General features: G+C 43.8%; 1 protein-coding gene across 1 annotated transcript in view; it reads right to left on the reverse strand.

The window, feature by feature from the left end:
- slc27a6 (solute carrier family 27 member 6) overlaps positions 1-21,189 on the reverse strand; it is a 79,468-nt gene that overhangs the window by 21,399 nt on the left and 36,880 nt on the right. The window contains exons 5-7 of the mRNA XM_086052996.1: positions 12,123-12,317; positions 4,601-4,691; positions 4,327-4,525 (exon numbers count right to left, since the gene is read on the reverse strand). Coding sequence (XP_085909122.1) covers positions 4,327-4,525; positions 4,601-4,691; positions 12,123-12,317 — 485 coding nt within the window. The remainder of the gene's footprint in view (positions 1-4,326; positions 4,526-4,600; positions 4,692-12,122; positions 12,318-21,189) is intronic.

The following is a 21,189-nucleotide window of genomic DNA, read 5'->3' on the forward strand; positions in this document are numbered from 1 at the left end:
GTCATTTAACATTGTATTTCACACTTCAATGCAAACAGCAGCAAAATATTAAACATATTTTAAACAAAAAAAAAAAAAGAGCAGGTGCACTAGACCCTTGAGTCATTTAAAAAAATAGAAGAAAATAAAAAACCTCTAAAGCAGCAGCAGAGTTATAAACATCTTTAAACTAAACTATAAAATATTAAAATTTAAAAAGCAGGTGTACTAGCGCAAAAATATAACATTAAAATAAAATAAAAAACTTTGTGAAACTGCAGCAAAGTTGTAAACAAATTTTAACAAAACTATTAAAAATTAAAGAGCAGCTGCATTAGTCCCCTGAGTTGTTCACAAAAATATAAAAATAACTAGAACGGTCTGTAAAACATATTGCATCCGTGATTTTTCTGTGCTGTTTGGACTTCTTATCATAAGGAGTTATGCTGGCGAAGGCATCTGTAATTGTTTTTTGAGTAGATGAAGTTTCAACTCGGGTCCCAATTCTTAGTTTGAACTGCTCATACAGGGGCTTGTGACGGCGATTGCAGCAACAAGGGCGAGGCACTGTTGGCAAAGGATGTTTTGTTGTTCTGAATCTTCCTTTTTATAGCCGAAATACTTCCATATTTTGGATGTTGACTTTCTTTTGGGGACTAAGGCCCTGTCTACACGTAGCCGGGCTTTTTGAAAACGCCGGATATAAGATTGCGGTTAGCCCTATTATCCACACGTCCCCGGAGCTTTTTCAGTGAAAACGAAAAACTCTGGTCGCAGTGGAGATTTGCGGATATATCCGGATATACGGCTGTTAAAAAACCCCGGCTACGTGTAGACAAGGCCTAAATCCACTGCCACTTCTGCTGCTGTCGTCTCCTCCATTTTGCCTGTTGGTGTTTTCAGAGCAGACAGCAGTGGCTGTGAGAGTGGCGGGGCCGGTGGCTGATTGGCAGGAGGGAGGGGGTGAGCGAGACAGGCTGTGTAAGAGCACGGAGTAGCTTGCTGCTTTTATGAAGCAAAACAAGTTTGCGTGTTCTAAGAAAAAAAAGTTAAAACATTGCATGTCCAACGATGTGACTATCGCGCATGCGCACATCGCAAGCGCGATGTTCAAACGACACATCGTGCAGGCCTACTTTTAATTGATTTATAAATTAAATTAAATTCCTTCCACCTATGTTACAGCCTTTGGCTCCAACCAGTGGTAGATTGAAAATGCAATTGATAGTACAAAATTCAGGCGCTGTTAGAATTGTGATTGTTGGTGGTGAGGCTCAGTGGTAGAGCGGTCGTTTCCTAATCCAGAGGTTGAGAGTTCAATCATTGGCCATTGTGACAATGTCACAGTGTCCTTGAGCAAGATAGTGTACCACCAGTTACTCCTGATGCATTAGTAGGTGAATGAGGAAACAGAAACAGTGTTAAAGCAGAAGTCAACCCAAACATACTTTTTTCAAGAATATATTCCCAGCAGGCCCACTAGTTGAAACACGGCATTCTGATTAATTTTGCGTTTGTCGAATATAAATTAAGCAGCAAAATACACTCATTTTTAGCCATCTCTGGGGGCGGCCATTTTGTCTTCTGTCGACTGAAGATTACATCACAACTGCTCACAACGACCAATCACGCTCGGATTCAGAAAACAGGTCAGCTGTGATTGCCGACAAAATTTAAAAAATGCCTGGACTAAGCATGGCCAGAAGTAGATTTTAGTCCGGCCCACTAATCGGCCCTCATGCGTGTGACGTAGTCGCGAGGCGGCCAAATTTCATCTCAGTTTAGTCAGTGAAAGGCTTCTTTTTAGGCTTCTTTCTACTCCCGTGTCGGCGCGAGCGACAACTGCTGTTATAGGGATTGTAGTATTGGCCCCCTCGTCCCCTCTATGATGTGACAATAAGGAAATACAAACACCCTTGAGCGCACATTGCTGTCTCACATGTTGCGATGACATACAGTTTCCCACACGGAGACGAATGCACCACGCAGCTCGTTGCCATTCGTCTCCGCTGCTGTAAAATAAACAAGCTACTCACCCACGTTCCCCCTTAGCCGCCACCTTCCAGATCGTTTTCGCAATAAAATTAAATGCATCGTCTAGTCATCTCGGTCCCTTTATGGTTGTAGCAGGCATGATATCCATTGTTGTCGCTGTCTTTTTGAAGCGACGCCCGCCGACTTGTTTCAAAACAATTTGTGTCCACGAGTATATTCAAGCTTTTTTTTTTTAATTTTTTTTTTAATATCTTTATTTAATACAAATATAACAACAAATTGAACACAAATTACATTTCAACACAAATACACAAAAACAAACATAACTAGACTGCGCGCAGCACTGACTCAAGGATGACGCTGCCACATCAAGGTGGAGTTCATGCCCTTTTTCTGGCGTTCCCTACTTCCAGAAATACGCCATAGCAAACCTGCTGTGTAGAGTGGTTTGCTGGTATGCTTTTATTTTGAAGGCCGGGAAGGAGGGGAAGTGTGGAAAATAACTTGCTGACTGTGACTTCTGGCCGTCTGTTGGACCCAAATAATTACACAATACGACAAAACCAACCCCCGGGGCTCGCAATGGAAGTCAGTACACGCAGTTGGGCAACTAGTAAAGTACTAGTGGCGCATTTTGAAGCGTGTTTGAAGCGTGTCCACAGCGGGTTTGAATAGTATATTAGCCAGCTAATGATAATTAAAAAGCCTCTGCCTTTAGCATCCCTCCCGCAGCGATGTCAATCACGAACGCTTTTTTTTTTTTTGGCTCGGCGGGCGGAACGGGGTGGAGGCCGACAATATTTAATTAATATGGCCGGAGGGTCGCGGCCGGAAGGGTACCCAAATCAAGGGTGGAGTGTCGCGGCCGGACCGGCAAAAAATGGTCAAGTGCCCAGCTCTGAAGATAGCCTATGGTAATTGTGGGAAAACAGTCGCTATTGGCACAATATACAAAAAAGTGTGAATAATTTTACATGTAAGTGTGATTCCAATTGTTGAAGCTTTTGCAGGAACGAGATAATGTTTCAACTGTAAACAAAATTGAATTAAATTCAAGGAGAGAAATGGAGGATGTCAGATACAGCACCCCAGACAAAATGAAAAAAAGTCAGTAAAGCTAAAAAATTCCCATACTGTAAACTTCAAACTATAAGCCATGATTATTTTAACCGCTCCGGTTTAAATGATGCTTTGGTTAATCTGCGGATTTTGCCAATGCCAGGAGCGTTACAGCTGCCTCTATTTTTAGCTTCTCTTCAACTCAGTAAAATAGTATTTATTGTCCAGTATTTTTTTCCTTGTTGAAGTGTTGACAGTTCACGTGTTTCAATCAATTTTGAAAATATTAATATTCAGCATTAGCATTCAGATCAATATTCAAATCTGCTCTAGTCAAGCGCATACCGACATCATGCATAAAATGTGAGGTTAATGCCTACTTATTGCAGCCTTCAAGCTGAAGGCAATTGACCTGGCCATTGAAAACAGCATAACTGGTTGTGATACTTTGCTTAAATGTTACTTTGTGCTGTTTCCAACCGTGTTTATTTCATACAACAGTGTTTCCCAAACTTTGTTCAGCCAAGGCACCCATTTTACGTTCGATACAGATATACCCTCAGGAAGCCATGACTTATTCTGTACATGTTTATTGTATCTTCTGTGATCGAATGGAATTTAATTGTTCTGCCTGTCACTCTGGCATAGATAGATCAACAACGATATATACAGTATTTGTAATTAATAAAGAATTTGGGACAGAAGACAAAATGGCCGGCCCCAGAAATGGCTAAAACGAGTGCATTTTGCTGCTTAACTTATATTCCACAAATGCAATATTAATTAGAATGCTGTGTTTCAACTAGTGGGCCTGCTGGGAACATATTCTTGAAAAAAATATGTTTAGGTTGACTTCCGCTTTAAAGCGCTTTGAGTACCTAAGGTAGAAAAGCGGCATACAAATGAAAGTCCATTACCATTTACCATGGGATTGGAAGAAGCGTGTGTGTAAGCGGAACTTCCAGCTGCACCCACAACAGCTTTCTATTAATCTGCTGTCGCAGAGCAGACATCGAGTTCTATGTGGATTTTTAGGAGCGTTTATGGCCAACAGTAATATTTTAAGTCATCTAAAAAAATAAATAAATAAAAAAAAAAACAGCACAACCACCGCAATGAGTTACGCACACAACCAGTGATGGTTAATGCGAGAAGCACAGAATTGATTCAAAGTTTTCTGTTGTCATTCCGGTGGCTTAGTTGAATAAAATCCTGACTATCATAGAAAGTCATATAATTGTTCAAAATCCAAAAGTTTCTTTGCCTATCAAATCAAATAATGCACAAGCGTACCTGAAGGTGTCTCCCACTCTGTCTTTGAACGAGATGAAGCCCTCGTTGTCTTCAGCCATCAGATCGCCTGTGTTAACGTAAGCATCTCCCTTGACAAACACGTTCCTGATGAGCTTCTTTTCAGTCAGCTGCTTGCTTCCAGCATAGCCAAAAAAAGGGGTCAGGGTGCTTACTTTTGATACCAAAAGCCCTGTCTCACCTGAGAAATGACAGGAAAGTTGAGATGAGTAGTAAGGCCCTTGAGATGAAAGTGGAAATCTCACCAAAATCTTACCCTTTTTCACTCTCTGACAGAAACCATACTGATCTTTCATTGGCTCGTCTTTCATCATGTCATACTTTACCAGATCATATTTGAGCAGGAGCTACACAAAACAAAATAGTATTTCATCAGACAGTGAGATTCATTAAGCTTTTCACTCTTTCACTCACTCACTCCACTCATTCTTGTGTATCTTGTGTTAGTTTGTCTGTTGGTACTTCCATTTTACCTCCACACATTTTTGTAGATATTGATGGTTGTTTACGTTAAAGGTTAATGCCCCAAACGTTATAACCTCTTTCCTGACACCAACTTAGTCTGAATCAAATTTTGATTTCACCGGTTCCTACCGGTCAGGTTTGTCTTTTTGTACTTCTTTTTTGTCAGTTACTCCCAATTCTGATCCAAGTGTGCCTGCATGTTCTTTTTATGATTCATTCCTCTCTGACCTTTTGCTTGGGTACCAGTTATAGTCACTTGTAAATAGTCATTTGTTTTCAGGAGAACAGTCATTCTCAACTCACATTTGTTCTATGACTATAGAAACCCCCTTGACTACGCAAAACAGAAGCACTTACAGTATGTCTACTTATTTAAGTTACAATATTTATTCAGTGTGGGAATATTTTCTGCAAATATACCAAAGTTTAAAGTTTGGGGACAGTGTTGAAAACAGAATGTCGGTGTTTCATTAACACCATTCAGTCAAAATGACCCCTTATGAAGAAAAAAATTAATGGATCACGTTTTCCCTCGCCCGGACGCGGGTCACCGGGGCCCCCTTCTGGAGCCAGGCCTGGAGGTGGGGCTCGATGGTGAGTGCCTGGTGGCCGGGCCTGCACCCATGGGGCCCGGCCGGGCTCAGCCCGAAAAGGACACATGGGTCCCCCTTCCCATGGGCTCACCACTGGTGGGAGGGGCCAAAGGGTGCCGTGTGAGCTGGGCGGGGGCAGAAGACAGGGACCTTGGCGGTCCGATCCCCGGCAACAAAAACTAGCTCTTGGGACATGGAATGTCACCTCTCTGGCAGGGAAGGAGCCTGAGCTGGTGTGTGAGGCTGAGAGGTTCCGACTAGATATAGTCGGGCTCACCTCCACGCACAGCTTGGGTTCTGGTACCAGTCCTCTCGAGAGGGGTTGGACACTCTTCCACTCTGGAGTTGCCCAGGGTGAGAGGCGCCGAGCAGGTGTGGGCATACTTATTGCCCCCCGGCTTGGCAACAACACAGGTACATTGGGGTTTACCCCAGTGGACGAGAGGGTAGCCTCCCTCTGCCTGAGGGTGGGGGGACGGGTCCTGACTGTTGTTTGTGCTTATGCACCAAACAGCAGTGCAGAGTACCCACCCTTTTTGGAGTCCTTGGAGGGTGTGCTGGAGGGCGCTCCACCTGGGGACTCCATCGTTCTGCTGGGGGACTTCAATGCTCACGTGGGCAATGACAGTGAGACCTGGAGAGGTGTGGTTGGGAGGAACGGCCCCCCCGATCTGAACCCGAGCGGTGTTTGGTTACTGGACTTCTGTGCCCATCACGGATTGTCCATAACGAACACCATGTTCAAACATAAGGGTGTCCATATGTGCACTTGGCACCAGGATACCCTAGGCCGCAGTTCGATGATCGACTTTGTAGTCGTATCATTGGACTTGCGGCCGCATGTTTGTTTGTTTTGGACACTCGGGTGAAGAGAGGGGCGGAGCTGTCAACTGATCACCATCTGGTGGTGAGTTGGCTCCGATGGTGGGGGAAGATGCCGGTCCGACCTGGCAGACCCAAACGTATTGTGAGGGTTTGCTGGGAACGTCTGGCAGAATCCCCTGTCAGAAGGAGTTTCAACTCCCACCTCCGGCAGAACTTTTCCCACGTCCCGGGGGAGGCGGGGGACATCGAGTCCGAGTGGACCATGTTTCGTGCCTCCATTGTTGAGGCGGCCGATCGGAGCTGTGGCTGCAAGGTGGTCGGTGCCTGTCGTGGCGGCAATCCCCGAACCCGCTGGTGGACACCAGCGGTAAGGGATGCTGTCCAGCAGAAGAAGGAGTCCTATCGGGCCTTTTTGGCCTGCCGGACCCCGAAGGCAGCTGACAGGTACCAGCTGGCCAAGCGGAATGCAGCTCTGGCGGTTGCTGAGGCAAAAACTCAGGTGTGGGAGGAGTTCGGGGAGGCCATGGAAAATGACTTCCGGACGGCTTCGAGGAAATTCTGGTCCACCATTCGACGTCTCAGGAGAGGGAAGCAGTGCAACATTAACACTGTTTATAGTGGAGATGGGGTGCTGCTGACCTCAACTCGGGACGTTGTGGGTCGGTGGGGAGAGTACTTCGAAGACCTCCTTAATTCCACCGACACGCCTTCCACTGAGGAAGCAGAGCCTGGAGACTCTCCTATCTCTGGGGTTGAAGTAACCGAGGTAGTCAAAAAGCTCCTCGGTGGCAAAGCCCCGGGGGTGGATGAGATCCGCCCAGAGTCCATAAAGGCTCTGGATGTTGAGGGGCTGTCATGGTTGACACCTCTCTACAACATCGCGTGGACATCGGGGACAGTGCCTCTGGATTGGCAGACCGGGGTGGTGGTCCCCCTTTTTAAGAAGAGGGACCGGAGGGTGTGCTCCAATTACATAGGGATCACACTCCTCAGCCTCCCCGGCAAGGTCTAAGGTCTAGCAATGTGGTTTTCATCCCGCCCGTGGAACAGTGGACCAGCTCTACACCCTCAGCAGGGTCCTCGAGGGTGCATGGGAGTTCGCCCAACCAGTCTACATGTGTTTTGTGGACTTGAAGAAGGCGTTCGACCGTGTCGCTCGGGGAGTTCTGTGAGGGGTGCTTCGGGAGTACGGGGTACCGAGCCCCCTGATAAGGGCTGTCCGGTCCCTGTACCACCGATGTCAGAGTTTGGTCCGCATTGCCGACAGTAAGTCGGATTCGTTTCCTGTGGGGGTTGGACTCCGCCAAGGCTGCCCTTTGTCACTGATTCTGTTCATAACTTTTATGGACAGAATTTCTAGGCGCAGCCGAGGTGTCGAGGGGGTCCGGTTTGGTGGCCTCAGTATTGCATCTCTGCTTTTTGCAGATGATGTGGTACTGTTGGCTTCTTCAAGCCGCGATCTCCAACTCTCGCTGGAGCGGTTCGCAGCCGAGTGTGAAACGGTCGGAATGAAAATCAGCACCTCCAAATCTGAGACCATGGTCCTCAGTCGGAAAAGGGTGGCGTGCCCTCTCCGGGTCGTGGATGGGATTCTGCCCCAAGTAGAGGAGTTCAAGTATCTTGGGGTCTTGTTCACGAGTGAGGGTAAGATGGAACGGGAGATCGACAGGCGGATCACCTATGGTCATGAGCTGTGGGTCATGACCGAAAGAACAAGATTTCGGATACAAGCGGCCGAAATGGGTTTCCTTCGCAGGGTGTCCGGGCTCTCCCTTAGAGATAGGGTGAGAAGTTCGGCCATCCGGGAGGGACTCAGAGTCGAGCCGCTGCTCCTCCGCGTTGAGAGGAGCCAGTTGAGGTGGCTCGGGCATCTGATTAGGATGCCTCCTGGACGCCTCCCTGGTGAGGTGTTCCGGGCATGTCCCACCGGCAGGAGACCCCGAGGACGACCCAGAACACGCTGGAGAGACTATGTCTCCCGGCTTGCCTGGGAACGCCTTGGCATCCTTCCGGAAGAGCTGGAAGATGTTGCTGGGGAGAGGGAAGTCTGGGCTTCCCTGCTGAAGCTGCTGCCTCCGCGACCCGACTTCGGATAAGCGGGAGATAATGGATGGATGGATGGCATTCAGTCAACAAAAAAATAGCCTGTGTTGTTGAAATGTCGTGTCACCTAGATTTGGTGTCTATTTGACATTGAAACCACACCCTTACATAATGATTGAAGTTCAGTGGTTAGCAGTGGCGGTCCGTGCAATTCACACCTAGGCCTTCAGTCATGTCCTGTTTAGTCCGACCCCAGTCATAATACCATCATTTATGACACCACGGCTGGAGAAATCATATAGAAGCACACGTACGCACTACTGGGCTTTGGATCCCTTTAATCGTGGACAACACAGGCTACTTTCCGCAGCGTTTGAAAATCAATAAACCCACATCAGCAATTAAAACGTATCACTATATGTCATGTCATGTCATGTCATCTTCCAAACCGCTTATCCTATATAGGGTCGCGGGGAGTTGCTGGAGCCTATCCCAGCCGTCAATGGGCGAAGGCAGACTACACCCCGAACTGGTCGCCAGCCAGTCGCAGGGCACACATAGACACTGTCACTGAGCGGGAATCGATCCCACGCTGCCCGCACACAACTCAGGCGTGTGTACCACTACACTATCAGCGGACCTATCACTATATGTGATACTGTCAAAACTTAAAAATAAAAAGAAAAGAAAAGAAAAAAAATGCTTGCACTTACCAAACCAGCTGTCGCCCAAAACATTTATTTCAACACGAAATCCATTCTCCTTTTCTTTCCTCAAGAAGACTTCAATGTTCGTACAGCTTGTCCCTGCGTTTCAGTTCTAACAAAAAATCATTTTCTATGGACATGGGGGCTAACACTGAAAGCCGCGTCTGTCCCATCATGTTTTTGGCGTATGTTTTAATTCACTTGAATGACCGCTCAACAAGTTAGCTAGCATGGGTTTTTTTCTGCTAAAGGTTTTGGTCAAGGTGAGTATCCAATCACAGGATGCGTATATGTCACGTTCAATGTGAGCCCTTCTAGTTGGCCTTAATGTCACCAACTCGTGATTTGATTGCCTATCGCAACTATCTATCCATTATATGTGCCCATTCACTTTCAGTGCACAGACGCCCGCACTGCTCATTCTGAAGGCCTCAAGCCATTCAGCCTGGCGACACAAGCTAGCTAAATTCTGATTGGGATAAAAACTCTAACCAAAAACTATAACACTGGAAGGAGGGTAACCAAATGGATATAATATGATATGAAGACAATAGAATATGAAAAATGACTACATATATGTGTTTTTTTAGGATTTAAAAAAAATTATAATTATGATAATGATGTCTGGTAATGTTAGGCCAGCAAAGAAGGCCTTGCTGGCCCTGAATGAATACCACTGGTGGTTAGAGTCCAGAACATTTTCTTCAGCGTCATTTTTCTCCTTGCTTGCAAGATGGAACCAAACATCCCTAAGGCAGGATAAACTCTCACCTGATGGTATTTGGTGAAAAAATGTTTTGCCTCATAACTTGGTTTTCACTTGAATTTTGATTTCAGATTGTTTAAAACAGATATGCGATAGTTGTATTTCCGATTACCTGTGAAATCATGTGCTTAAATGGGCTACAAGGCCAATCAGGTTAATCAACACAGTATTTAATAAGATAAGAAGGCCTTTATTGATCCCACAGTGGGGAAATTTTCAGTGTTACAGCAGCAAAGATATAGGTCACACAGAGACGGCGGCATAATGTAGCCATTAATGTATAACATTAACGGCAAACATTCAGAATCAAACCTATGTAAATATACGCAGTAACTATGTGTATATACACATGTATATACACACAAACATACATCTACATATAAATTATGAAGAAACACTAATACATTTTGGTTCAAGCAAGGTGTTGGCAGCTAGAGTGAAGAGCTACACGTTTATCCATCCATCCATGATCGATACCGCTAATACTCAGAGGGGTCGTGGGGCGTGCTGGAGCCTATCCCAACTGTCTTCGGGCAGTAGGCGGGGGACGCCCCGAATTGGTTGTCAGCCAATCGCAGGGCACACAGAGACAAACATCCACACTCACAATCACACCTAGGGGCAATTTAGAGAGTCCAATCAACTTAAGATACACATTTATTCCAACTTATTTCCGTGACTTTTCACTCTGCTTGAAATATGGATCCTATTAAATCCTGTGAATGTGTGAACTTAAAATAGCCCTCTACCGCGCCCACCGTGGAGGCGGGGCCCGGTGAGTTGCCCATCTGACTCCATTCAGTCTAATGACTGTCATTTGTCAGCTTCCTATTCTCCAAAATGTAACATGTAAATGAGATCATATGAAATGCCTAGTGTTCTTGAAGGAATTTGATTGTTCATGTGCAAAGTTGTTTGTTTACATGAGCCTTGTGATTGCCTGCCGACCAGTTCAGGTCCACCTCTTGCCAAAGTCAACGCGTGGGGATAGGTAGTACATAAAATGGAAGGATTCTGCAATAGGCTATGCTGAGATTGATTGAGATTGAAAGGTACTGTAGATTGCCTGATGCTTAAAGGTCAGGATGCAAACGTTGAAAACTTTTCTGTAGCCCTCTAGAACCCCATTTACAATGCATAGCTGTCATTAAAATGTGATTAGGTCGTTGGTAGACAGCAGTTTAATCACTAAATACAATTTGAACACCTTTTTAGTTTGGCTTTTAACTAATTTTAAGTAATTTATCTTTTCTTTTGACTGAGGATTCTTCTTCTCTTATATTACTGATTTTAGTTCTTCAATTATATTACTGTTTATTGTTAGCTTTTAGCTCCAGTGTTTCCTCATGGGGGGCCCTTCGCGTTGGGGGGAGGTGGCTGCCCTTCCCGCAGGGGCCGTCATCACAGGGGTTCCTTGGGTCCGGGTGGTCGGGGGACTCTACACTTTGTGTGGGGTCCACCCGGCTGATCCGGGCCGGGGGTCGGTGTTATGGCGGCACTCCCTGTGGCCCGTGGGCTGTCATTTCCCTCAGCGTGAACGAGCCCCCCTTGGGTAAACTTTCCTCATTTGGTTCCTCTGTGCCTTGTCATGTCTTTTTTAACAAAGTTGATCAGGTTGTGTGCTTTGTGTGTATATGTGGGGTGTGTGTGTGTGTAGGTGCGAGTACTGGCGGATATATATCTTTGGGTTTGTTGGGAGGGAGGGCGTGAGCGGGTCTTCCTTTTTATGTTGTGTTTTGGACATTTTTACTGGACAGCACTTTGAGTTGCATTCTTTTTGTATGAAAAGTGCTACATAATAAATTTGATTTGATTTGATTTGAATCTCGCACCCCCTCATCTTCAGCTTTTTCCGGAGATGTGACAGCACAGTAGCCGGAGGATTCAGTGACTACTAATCATGAACGGTCTGATAACGCCCCCTTCTGTCGGCTCGTGTGTTTCAAAATCCTCTCATTCCAAAACATCGCACGCCATTGAATATGCTGTGTTTGTAGCGCATGGAAATTGTACAGTCTACGTCACTTCCGGTGGCTAGAGCCACGATTCCTCGAGGTTCCGTGAGGTTCGGAAACACTCAGAATGAGTGAGTTAAACCTATTTTCTAATGGATATGTGGTTGACAACTTGCAGGAAGTGACTTGTATGTATTAGTGTCCAATATGGATGCACCCATTTGATCAAATATTTTGCCGTAAGAGTGAAATAAATCAATATAGGGGTGTATTTTTCAGTTTTTAAGTCATTTTACCTGCTAAATTAATAAATTACAACCATTCAAGCCATACATGTTCATTTGACCAGTGCCCCTGCTGTAGGTACACAACAATATAAAACAACGTACTACTACAATAGACATTGGTATTGCCATCTACTCACCCTGTAGATGAAGTTAGAACGCCCCACTGTGCCAATCTTGCCAATGTGATTCATGAAACACAGGTTTCCCTCGGTGGAGCCGTACACCTCACACATTTTGATGTTTCCAAAGCGTCTATGGAACTCCTGCCAGACATCCTGACGCAGCCCGTTCCCGACTCCCATGCGCACAGAGTGGACCTTGTCGATCTCTGTCTGAAGGTGGTAAACATTACATTGCAATAACAATGAGCAGATCAAAACAAATGCCAAATGTTTTAAAATAATCTTGCGTGTCAGACTTTTCATTCCAAGAGCACAACATGGTAGCAAGAACTTGAACCGGATTTAGACCAGCTTTGAAAAACAAGTTCGTAATACACAGAATGTTGATGAAAATTCACATATTTTCCCGAAATTCCCGATGGCCCAAAGTTCAGTGCATACACCAAATCAGTCAGATTAATGACACATGCGTGTCAGCCCAATTTTTTCGCATGGCGGCGTGTATGTTCATGAATAATTCATTCTGAATGACAGTGCTTGTCCGCAGCGTTCTAATTAGCGTGAACCGTGCCCCTATTTCCGCATAAAAGGGCGTTCTTTTGGCGCATCACAGACAATGCGCAAGAGAGTTGAAGTTGTGAGATGGCCCCAAAAAGTTAACATAACTTTGTCAACTTTTACCATTTAATAATCGGAAAGCTTGCTGAACACAAAACTTATAATAATGATGACCATCATTTTGACTTATTGCCCAATTTAAATTAAAGAAAGCAGTACAAAAAATACACAGATACAGAAAAAAAAAAAGAGCAAATCAATGAACAAACACTGCACACTTTGTTTAAAAATATATAGTAAATAAATCGATATAGCACAACAAAGAGACATTTGTGGTCGACACTCGACAGAATTAGGAAAGTACTGTTGGAACCAGTAACATAAAATATATTGAGGGCACCAACATTTTTTGGTGCTGACACACTTCTGCTCCACACTGAAAAGACATTCACCACTAAAATAACGCCAGCATGGCAGCATTTTGACACAAGAAAAAAATGCGCCACGCACACGCCCATGGACACGCGCACGCCTGGTGGCAAGACTTGAATGGGCATTAGCCTCATACCGCCAGCTTCGGCTGACCTGTTCGCCTTCGAGTAATACAAGCAGCGGGACCACGAAATATAACAAGGGCAGCAATGCAAAGTGACAAATCCTCAGTCAGTCGCAGAGCACACATCTAGATCATTCATTCATTCATTCATTATCCATTCCGCTTATCCTCACAAGGGTCGCGGGCGTGCTGGAGCCTATCCCAGCTGTCTTTGGGCAGTAGGCGGGGGACACCCTGAACTGGTTGCCAGCCAATCGCAGGGCACACAGAGACAAACATCCGCACTCACAATCACACCTAGGGGCAATTTAGACAGTCCAATCAACTTACCATGCATGTTTTTGGAATGTGGGAGGAAACCGGAGTACCCGGAGGAAACTCACGCAGGCACGGGGAGAACATGCAAACTCCACACAGGGAGGCTGGAGCCGGGATCAAACCCACGACCTCTGAACTGTGAGGCGGACGTGCTAACCAGTCGACCACCGTGCCGCCACATCTAGATCAGTGCTTCTCAATTATTTTCTGTTACGCTCCCCCTAGCAAGAAGAAAACAATTCACGCCCCCCCCCACCCCAACCTCTGTTGCAACTATAAATGATATCATTTGTCTATGAAATAGTGATAGGTACACCTCTGCATAACATCGTATCCTTGTTAACATAAAGAAAATAAAAATAGATATAGTTCAATTTACAAGAATAACCTTATTATGTTTATTAGTCTGTAAAAGAAAAGATTTTAAGTGCATCAATTTTCCTGAAATTCAAAAAATATCTTTGTTTAAGCTGTAAACATTTTTGACAGACTTGCACCATTTGCTGCTGAAAATAAAATTAAACAAAATCAAAAAATAATAAATTCAAATTGACTTCAGCAACATTATCTCAGGAGAACAATATATAAAACACTTTAACCTACAAAACAAAAATGAATAAAACAATTTGTGCTGTTTTTTTTTTTTATATCAAAATGAGGAAGCCAAGATTAAAGAGCCACTTGAGTGAGCTTAACATTGGCACTTATATAATAGGTTTGCATGTAAAAACGACATTAGTACTAAAATGCCGACCTCAAAAGACTCTGTAGTGATTTAAGGTCTTTTTTTGTGATTAGGTTTAGGACAAATTTCCACGCCCCTTTATGTTATGTTTTCGGTCTCAGCAGTCTACGTCACGCGAGGAAGGCATGCTTGGTAATATCGCTCACTTTGTCAGTTCTGTTGTCTAAAACGGTGACCGATCGCCACCAAAATGCAAATGCACATTACTACTCTTGTCCACTTCAAACTGTGAAAGTATAAAAGTGTTCTGCACAATAGTTTGGATTTATTGACATAAAACGTGATCTCATCATGATCACCTCCACAAAATCAAAAACACCTAGGCGATTGCTCCTCCACTTTCACAAGCTGAAGCGGACAAGAGCATGAATGCGCACACAAACCCCGACTGGTTATATTTCAGACATTTAGCGACACTAAACTCATGTCTCAGGAGGGAGAGACATGCAGCAGCAGCAGCAGGCAGATTGGAGCCCCCCGCTTCCCTCCCCGGTTAAAGGTAGGATTGGGACAGCGGAAGTTTAGCAACAATTAGCTTCAGGCCGTTAAAACAAAAGGCGTTAGCCCAACAACATTAGCTCGTTACTGTCCGCCCAGCGTGTGGAGGTGAAGATGAGTCTGTCTTCATGTCGCCTCGCAAGCAGTCGCGCGCGGTGTCTCTGCTTTTTGCTTGCAGCCCCCTTCTGCCCGAGTGAAGCGGCTTGAGAGTGACAAAAGCCCTCATCGAACAGCGAACGAAAAGTACCAGCGAGGCTGATGCACAGCCGAGAGTGTGGCCGCATTGGAACGTGTCATTTTGGCTGTTACCTTCCAAATTAGACGGTGCGTTGTAAGCCGAAAATCTGGGGCACTCCTCATCCAAATAAATGTGCACGTCTCATTTACACTTCAGTCTCTGTAAATATCCTGACTGGTGTTTAATGCCTCGCCCGTCCTAACCGTGATCAGCAAAGAAGCAGTGTTGTTGTTTATTTATTTATTTATTTTTAAGCAAAGAAGCAGTGTGCGCTGGTTCCAGCCTATGTAGCTCCGCTGACTTCCACATTTCCTCATTCTCATATAAATCAGACACGGAGAGGTTAATCCTTTTGATATGTTGAAGTGGTCATTAGTAGAGATGTCCACATACATTTTGGTGCCAATTGATCGCCGTTTTTGGACGTTATAAGCAATGAAAGTACAATGATTTCCAATGGAGAGTTTGGAATCGGCTCCTCGCGTGACTCCGAACAAGGATAGAACGGTAGGGGGCGTGGCCATTCTGCTCATTAACAAGGGGTTATTCATGGAGTCACTTATTTCCTAATTTCTCCCAAATTTATTGATAAAATAGAAAATGACAACTTTTTTCATTTTCCTGATCAAAAAATATATAAAACGAACTTGTTAGTGAAAACGTGGCCCCACCGTCCCTTCAATGGCTACAATGTGCACGTTTTGCAACTGTAACAGAGTTACTGTGGTACTGGAGTGATTCCACTTGTTTAAACATGATGGCTCAACAGCGCCTCTCTCTGTCATGCTGTGTATATATATGGCTGGGTGTGTCGCAATTGCCGCCAGTCCATTTGTTTCGCCGTCGAGGTGAGTTGGGTGCCGCTGTGCATTTGTTAGTAGACACTTAGCCACAAATGCTAATTTAACAATTTACTCCTTAGCGTGCCGATAACGTTTTCTGGGACTGACCATCGCACGTCGTGTGTTTGTACAGGTACATTTTTATTGTATTTCTTTTATTTTACATTTTGTATTAATGTATGCCAGTCCATTTGTGTCGCCGCCGAGCGTGCCGATAACACTTTCTGGGACTGACCATCGCACGTCGTGTGTTTATACAGGAAGTAAACGAGTCAAGCAACCATCATGTCACCTGTCACTTATTCCCACATAACACAACGCAGAGAGCAGGAGATTTGAGCTCCATCACAAACAAGAAGAGTTACACAACGCACAGCTTCTCAAAGCGAGGTTTGAAGCATGATACTGCAACTCTCAGCTCCTGCTCAATGTTAAGCGGGAACCTGTACTTGGTCTTCAGTGCAGCAACAGCACTTTAATTTATTTGGCTTCACGCTGTCCGCTGTCAGCATTTTTAGACACAGCAAACACACTGGTCTTTCCTTGCCTCCCACTGTAGTTACAGTGAAGCCAAGCGCTACATAATGCTTCGTCATATTTGCACGTCTTTGCTTTCGGGTGACTTTCTTTTGAATCACTGTCTTCATTTCTCTCCGCCTTTCTTTTCATCCCTGTTAAAAATGTCTTCATGTTGTCTAAGTGTTTGTTTACTGCACTTCATATCGCCAGCTCATTGCAAAACAAACCTACACGGTGGAGTTAATACTCGCTGCGCACAATGGGCAATTAGAGCGCCACTGCCAACTGCTGGAGTGGATGTGCAATAACACGTCATTGTAGTACGGCGGAAAAAAAGCATGTTCCCCAGGGTCACACACGCCCCCCTCAACATCGCACCTCGCCCCCCCAGGGTGTCCCGTCACCCGATTTGAGAAGCACTGATCTCGATAGACAATTGTTGACTCTCACGTTTTCTTTGAGTGGGAACTGAACATATGCTTGCCTGCGCCCAAGTAAGGCGAACAAATTCAATTCAACTGCAAACACTCTTGTCGATACCCACAAACATGCACAGTGTCAAGTTTTCAGATAATAAAATTATTGCTGTTAGAATAATTGTACATAAGTTATCACATATTTACTGTATGGTATTCAACAGTATAAACTTGTTTGTGTCATGTAAATTGAAGTTGGCTATGAAGAAAGCAGAGCATGCCTCAAGCTGCAGCTGCAGTATAGATAGGAAATTGTGCCTTCATCTCAAGAAAGCTTTCCTGTCTGTAAATTGCTTTATTGCAATGGGCTGTTTTAACACTTTGTGTTTATGTTATTTTCAAAGCAAGCATACCAATCTGTGATTTATTTTTCCCAACTGTTAGAGCAAATGTCAATGTAACCAGAAACCACCCTTTTGTAAATAAAAAGAGCCGCAACGACAGAGTGTATTCAGAGTGTTCTGAGATTTGTCACTGAGCACATCTCTGTTCGTTCTCCTCGCGAGCAAAAAGTTAAACTTGAGTGACAACTGCAGGCACATAGACAGTGGCAGATTCATTCATGCAGCACATAAACACGCACACGAACCTGAACGTCACCAGGGTAATTGTGATGACAAGTGTCCTTCACGGTTATTTAGGACATCAGTCAACTCATTAACAAATGGTTGATTTTAAGACATTATCGTTAGAATTATTATTATTGATTTTATAAATGACTCCAGTTTTAATAATTGGGTAAAAAGATGTTTGACTTTTGTTTCCCCCAAAGCTGATCCATCATTATTTGTGTGCTTGCATGGTCTGAGGACTCTCAATGTGTTGGCAGAATATGCACAACTTCAAGTACAAAGATTTTGATGAATGATGAATCACACATTTGTGCGTCAAACATGTGCACGTTCAGTGAATGAGGCCCACTTTCAAAATATGTGGACCTGTAAATAATCTGTGTTGCCTTCTGTTAATAACCAGAATGCTTTCTTGTATCTTGCTGCTGTGTATTTAATTTGATATCCTCTCCTGTCATTCACTCAGTATTTCAAATGCATGTTTGATAAAAATGTGGCAATATTTTGGCTTCATTGACTGAGTTTCAGGTTTTGATCTATGTTCAATTCTCTCTCGTCCCTATAAGTGATAGCTTTAATTGATATATATATATTTTTTTTTTTGGAATGCCAGACCCTTGAATAAAAGGGAGATAAATATCATTGTTTCACATCGGGTTGCTAGTTGATTAGTCAAGGTTTATATATTCAGTAATAAGCACTCACTATGTGAGCATGTCCTTTGATGGGTGTAATTCATGTGTGTAAATCGTTGCTTTTCTAATTACTGATATTCTGATGACCACAAAGGAGCACAGTGCCATGGCCAAGCTTTCACCCACTCAACAAAATAACAGAGGGACAGTGGACAAAGAGGACTTTGAGTCTTGCATCAATAAGGAGCTCTGCCATCATATTACGTGTACGTGCATGTCTATGTGTCCACTGTGGGAGGAGCAAACAAAGGCAACAAAAGACGGTTTTCTTCGGTTCGCAGAGCATAGCGTGATTCACGACTCAGTGATTGTGAACTAGAAAACTGTCACAGACCATAGTGCATAATCGCCACAAAATAATTAATTGTTCCAAAATTTGACCAAATACAGGTAGGATACGACCCTTGACCTTTGGAAACTTCAAATAGGTAGGTCAGTGAGAAACTAAAATCTGTGTGCTTCTTGCTTTGAAAATATAAACCGGAGTGCTGACACTGAACATGGACTCATGATCTATTTTGGCCAGCTAGGTTTGCTAGTTTGTATTAGATGTTACAGTAAACCATCATTGATATTGGGAGACACATTCTAGACCCACCCGCTTTAAGTGAATATCTCTGACCGCGAGACCATAAAATTATATTGTAGGTATGATAGCCAATAGAGGCTCTTGTGTGAGTGTGCTCTTTGAGTTTGTACTTTGTTGTTAGCCCAGCGTTCAATAAAAGGCTCAAAAGGGGATTGGGGACTGTGATTTTTTCAGAATTCGTATCTCGTATCTTTTAAATCCAAAAACTATTTTCCAATTCAAATCTTTTTTTGTGACACCCCTAAAATTCAGAGCTGGGCACTTGACCATTTTTTGCCCGTCCGGCTGCGACCCTCCACCCTTGACCTGGGTACCCCCAGGCCATATTCATAAACATTGTCAGCCCCCGCCCCGTTCCGCCCCTGACCCCCCCCCAAAAAAAGCATCCATGATTGACGTCGCTGCGGGAGGGAGTTAGTTCAATGAGCGTGTTTTTATTAATTCAACCGGCTACTATGGGCCGTAGCCGACGCCAACACAAGTACAACAACCATTCAATCACTGCGGTCAAGCCAGCCTCCACTCGAAAAGATGAAGTCAAGCCAGCCGCCCCTAATTTCCTTTATATCAGGCATTACGGTAATAGGTCGCTGACAAGCGGCGAAAGCCCCCTTCAGAATAAAAACACTCCATTGCGCTGAACTGGACGTCAAACCTTCGGGTTAGAAATAAAAATTATCTATGTTATCTGTGTTGTGGTCGAATGTGTGTTTTGCTGTGTTATTGTTGATGTTTCCGAGGCTGAATGAATGCATCGCGCGGTTCGCTATATGGGAGGAGGTGCGGGCAAGAGAGGAGCAGCGGAGGACGAAGGAGAGGGAGCCGTGACACTTTTTGAACTTAACGGTTGTTGTACTGTATTGGCGTCGGCTGCAGCCCACTGTAGTCGGTTGGACTAATAAAATGCGTTAATTGTACTACGTCTGAGGGCGTGATCTTGGAAGACGCTACAATATATTAAATAAGCTCTCTGTTATAACGCAGCTAGTGCACTTCTGAGAGAATGTAGAATGGTTAATTTGAATCTTGAGATGCAATGAAAAATGAAGAGTATTTGAAATATGGATATATGTCTGCAAGTACAATTTGTTTTTATTTTTTATTCAAACTAATCAAATTGACATTGAAAAGTCGTGAATGACACTAGACCACCAAAACAAGTCCCATCGAAATCTGATGTCATTTCAAAATAAAAGCCCCTTTAAATATGCACATTTCACTGTCATCGGGCCTGATTTAAAAAAAATCATTAAAAATGATCCTTTAGCTATCATGATACCAGTCCGGTTCTGTATGGCACTAGACCACCCTGACTGTCACCAAAACAAGTCCCATCCAAATCTGATGTGGCATTTCAAAATAAAAGCCCCTTGGAATATGCATATTTCACTGTCATCAGACTTGATTTAAAAAAAATCGTTAAAAAATATCCTTTAGCTATCATGATACCTGACCAGTTCTGGAGGACACTAGACAACCCCAACTGTCACCAAAACAAGTCCGATCCAAATCTAATGTGGCGTTTCAAAATAAAAGTCGCCTGAAATATGCATATTTCACTGTCATCGGGTGTGATTTTAAAGATATTTTTTAAAAATGATCCTATAGCTATCATGATACCAGACCAGCTCTGTATGACACTAGACCACCCCGGCTGTCACCAAAACAAGTCCAATCCAAATCTGATGTGGCATTTCAAAATAAAAGTCCCATGAAATATGCATAATTCACTGTCATCAGACCTGATTTAAAAGAAAATCGTTAAAATATATCCTTTAGCTATTGTGATACCAGACCAATTCTGGAGGACACTAGACCACCCCTGCTGTCCACCAAAGCAAGACCGATCCAAATCTGATGTGGTCTTTCAAAATAAAGGTCTCCTGAAATATGCATATTTCACTGTCATCAGGCGTGATTTCAAAGAAAGTATTAAAAATGATCCTTTAGCTGTCATGATACCAGACTAGCTCTGTATGACACTAGACCACCCTGGCTGTCACCAAAACAAGTCCCATCCAAATCTGATGTGGGATTTCAAAATAAGTCCCCTGAAATATGTATATTTCACTGTCATCAGACCTAATTTTAAACAAATCGTTAAAATATATCCTTTAGCTATCGTGATACCAGACCAATTATGGAGGACACTAGACCACGATAGCTGTCCATCAAACAGGTCTCATATAAATTTGATGTGGTATTTCAAAATAAATGTCCCCTGAAATATGGATACTTCACTGTCATCAGACCTGATTTTAAAAAAATCGTGAAAAATATACTTTAGCTATCGTGACACCAGACCATTTCTGGAAGACACTACACCACCCCTGCTGTCCACCAAAGCATGTCCGATCCAAATCTGATGTGGCATTAAAAAATTCATGAAATTGAAGAACAGAGATTTGTTCATGTGATTTGTCCAAAAATAAATCCTTCTATTTTTTTTGGTTAAGAATCGGAATTGCAAATCGTT

This window comes from Filicampus tigris, chromosome 15 (genome assembly GCF_054856515.1).
Source record: "Filicampus tigris isolate MCC_2025a chromosome 15, RoL_Ftig_1.0, whole genome shotgun sequence".
Taxonomy (NCBI): domain Eukaryota; kingdom Metazoa; phylum Chordata; class Actinopteri; order Syngnathiformes; family Syngnathidae; genus Filicampus; species Filicampus tigris.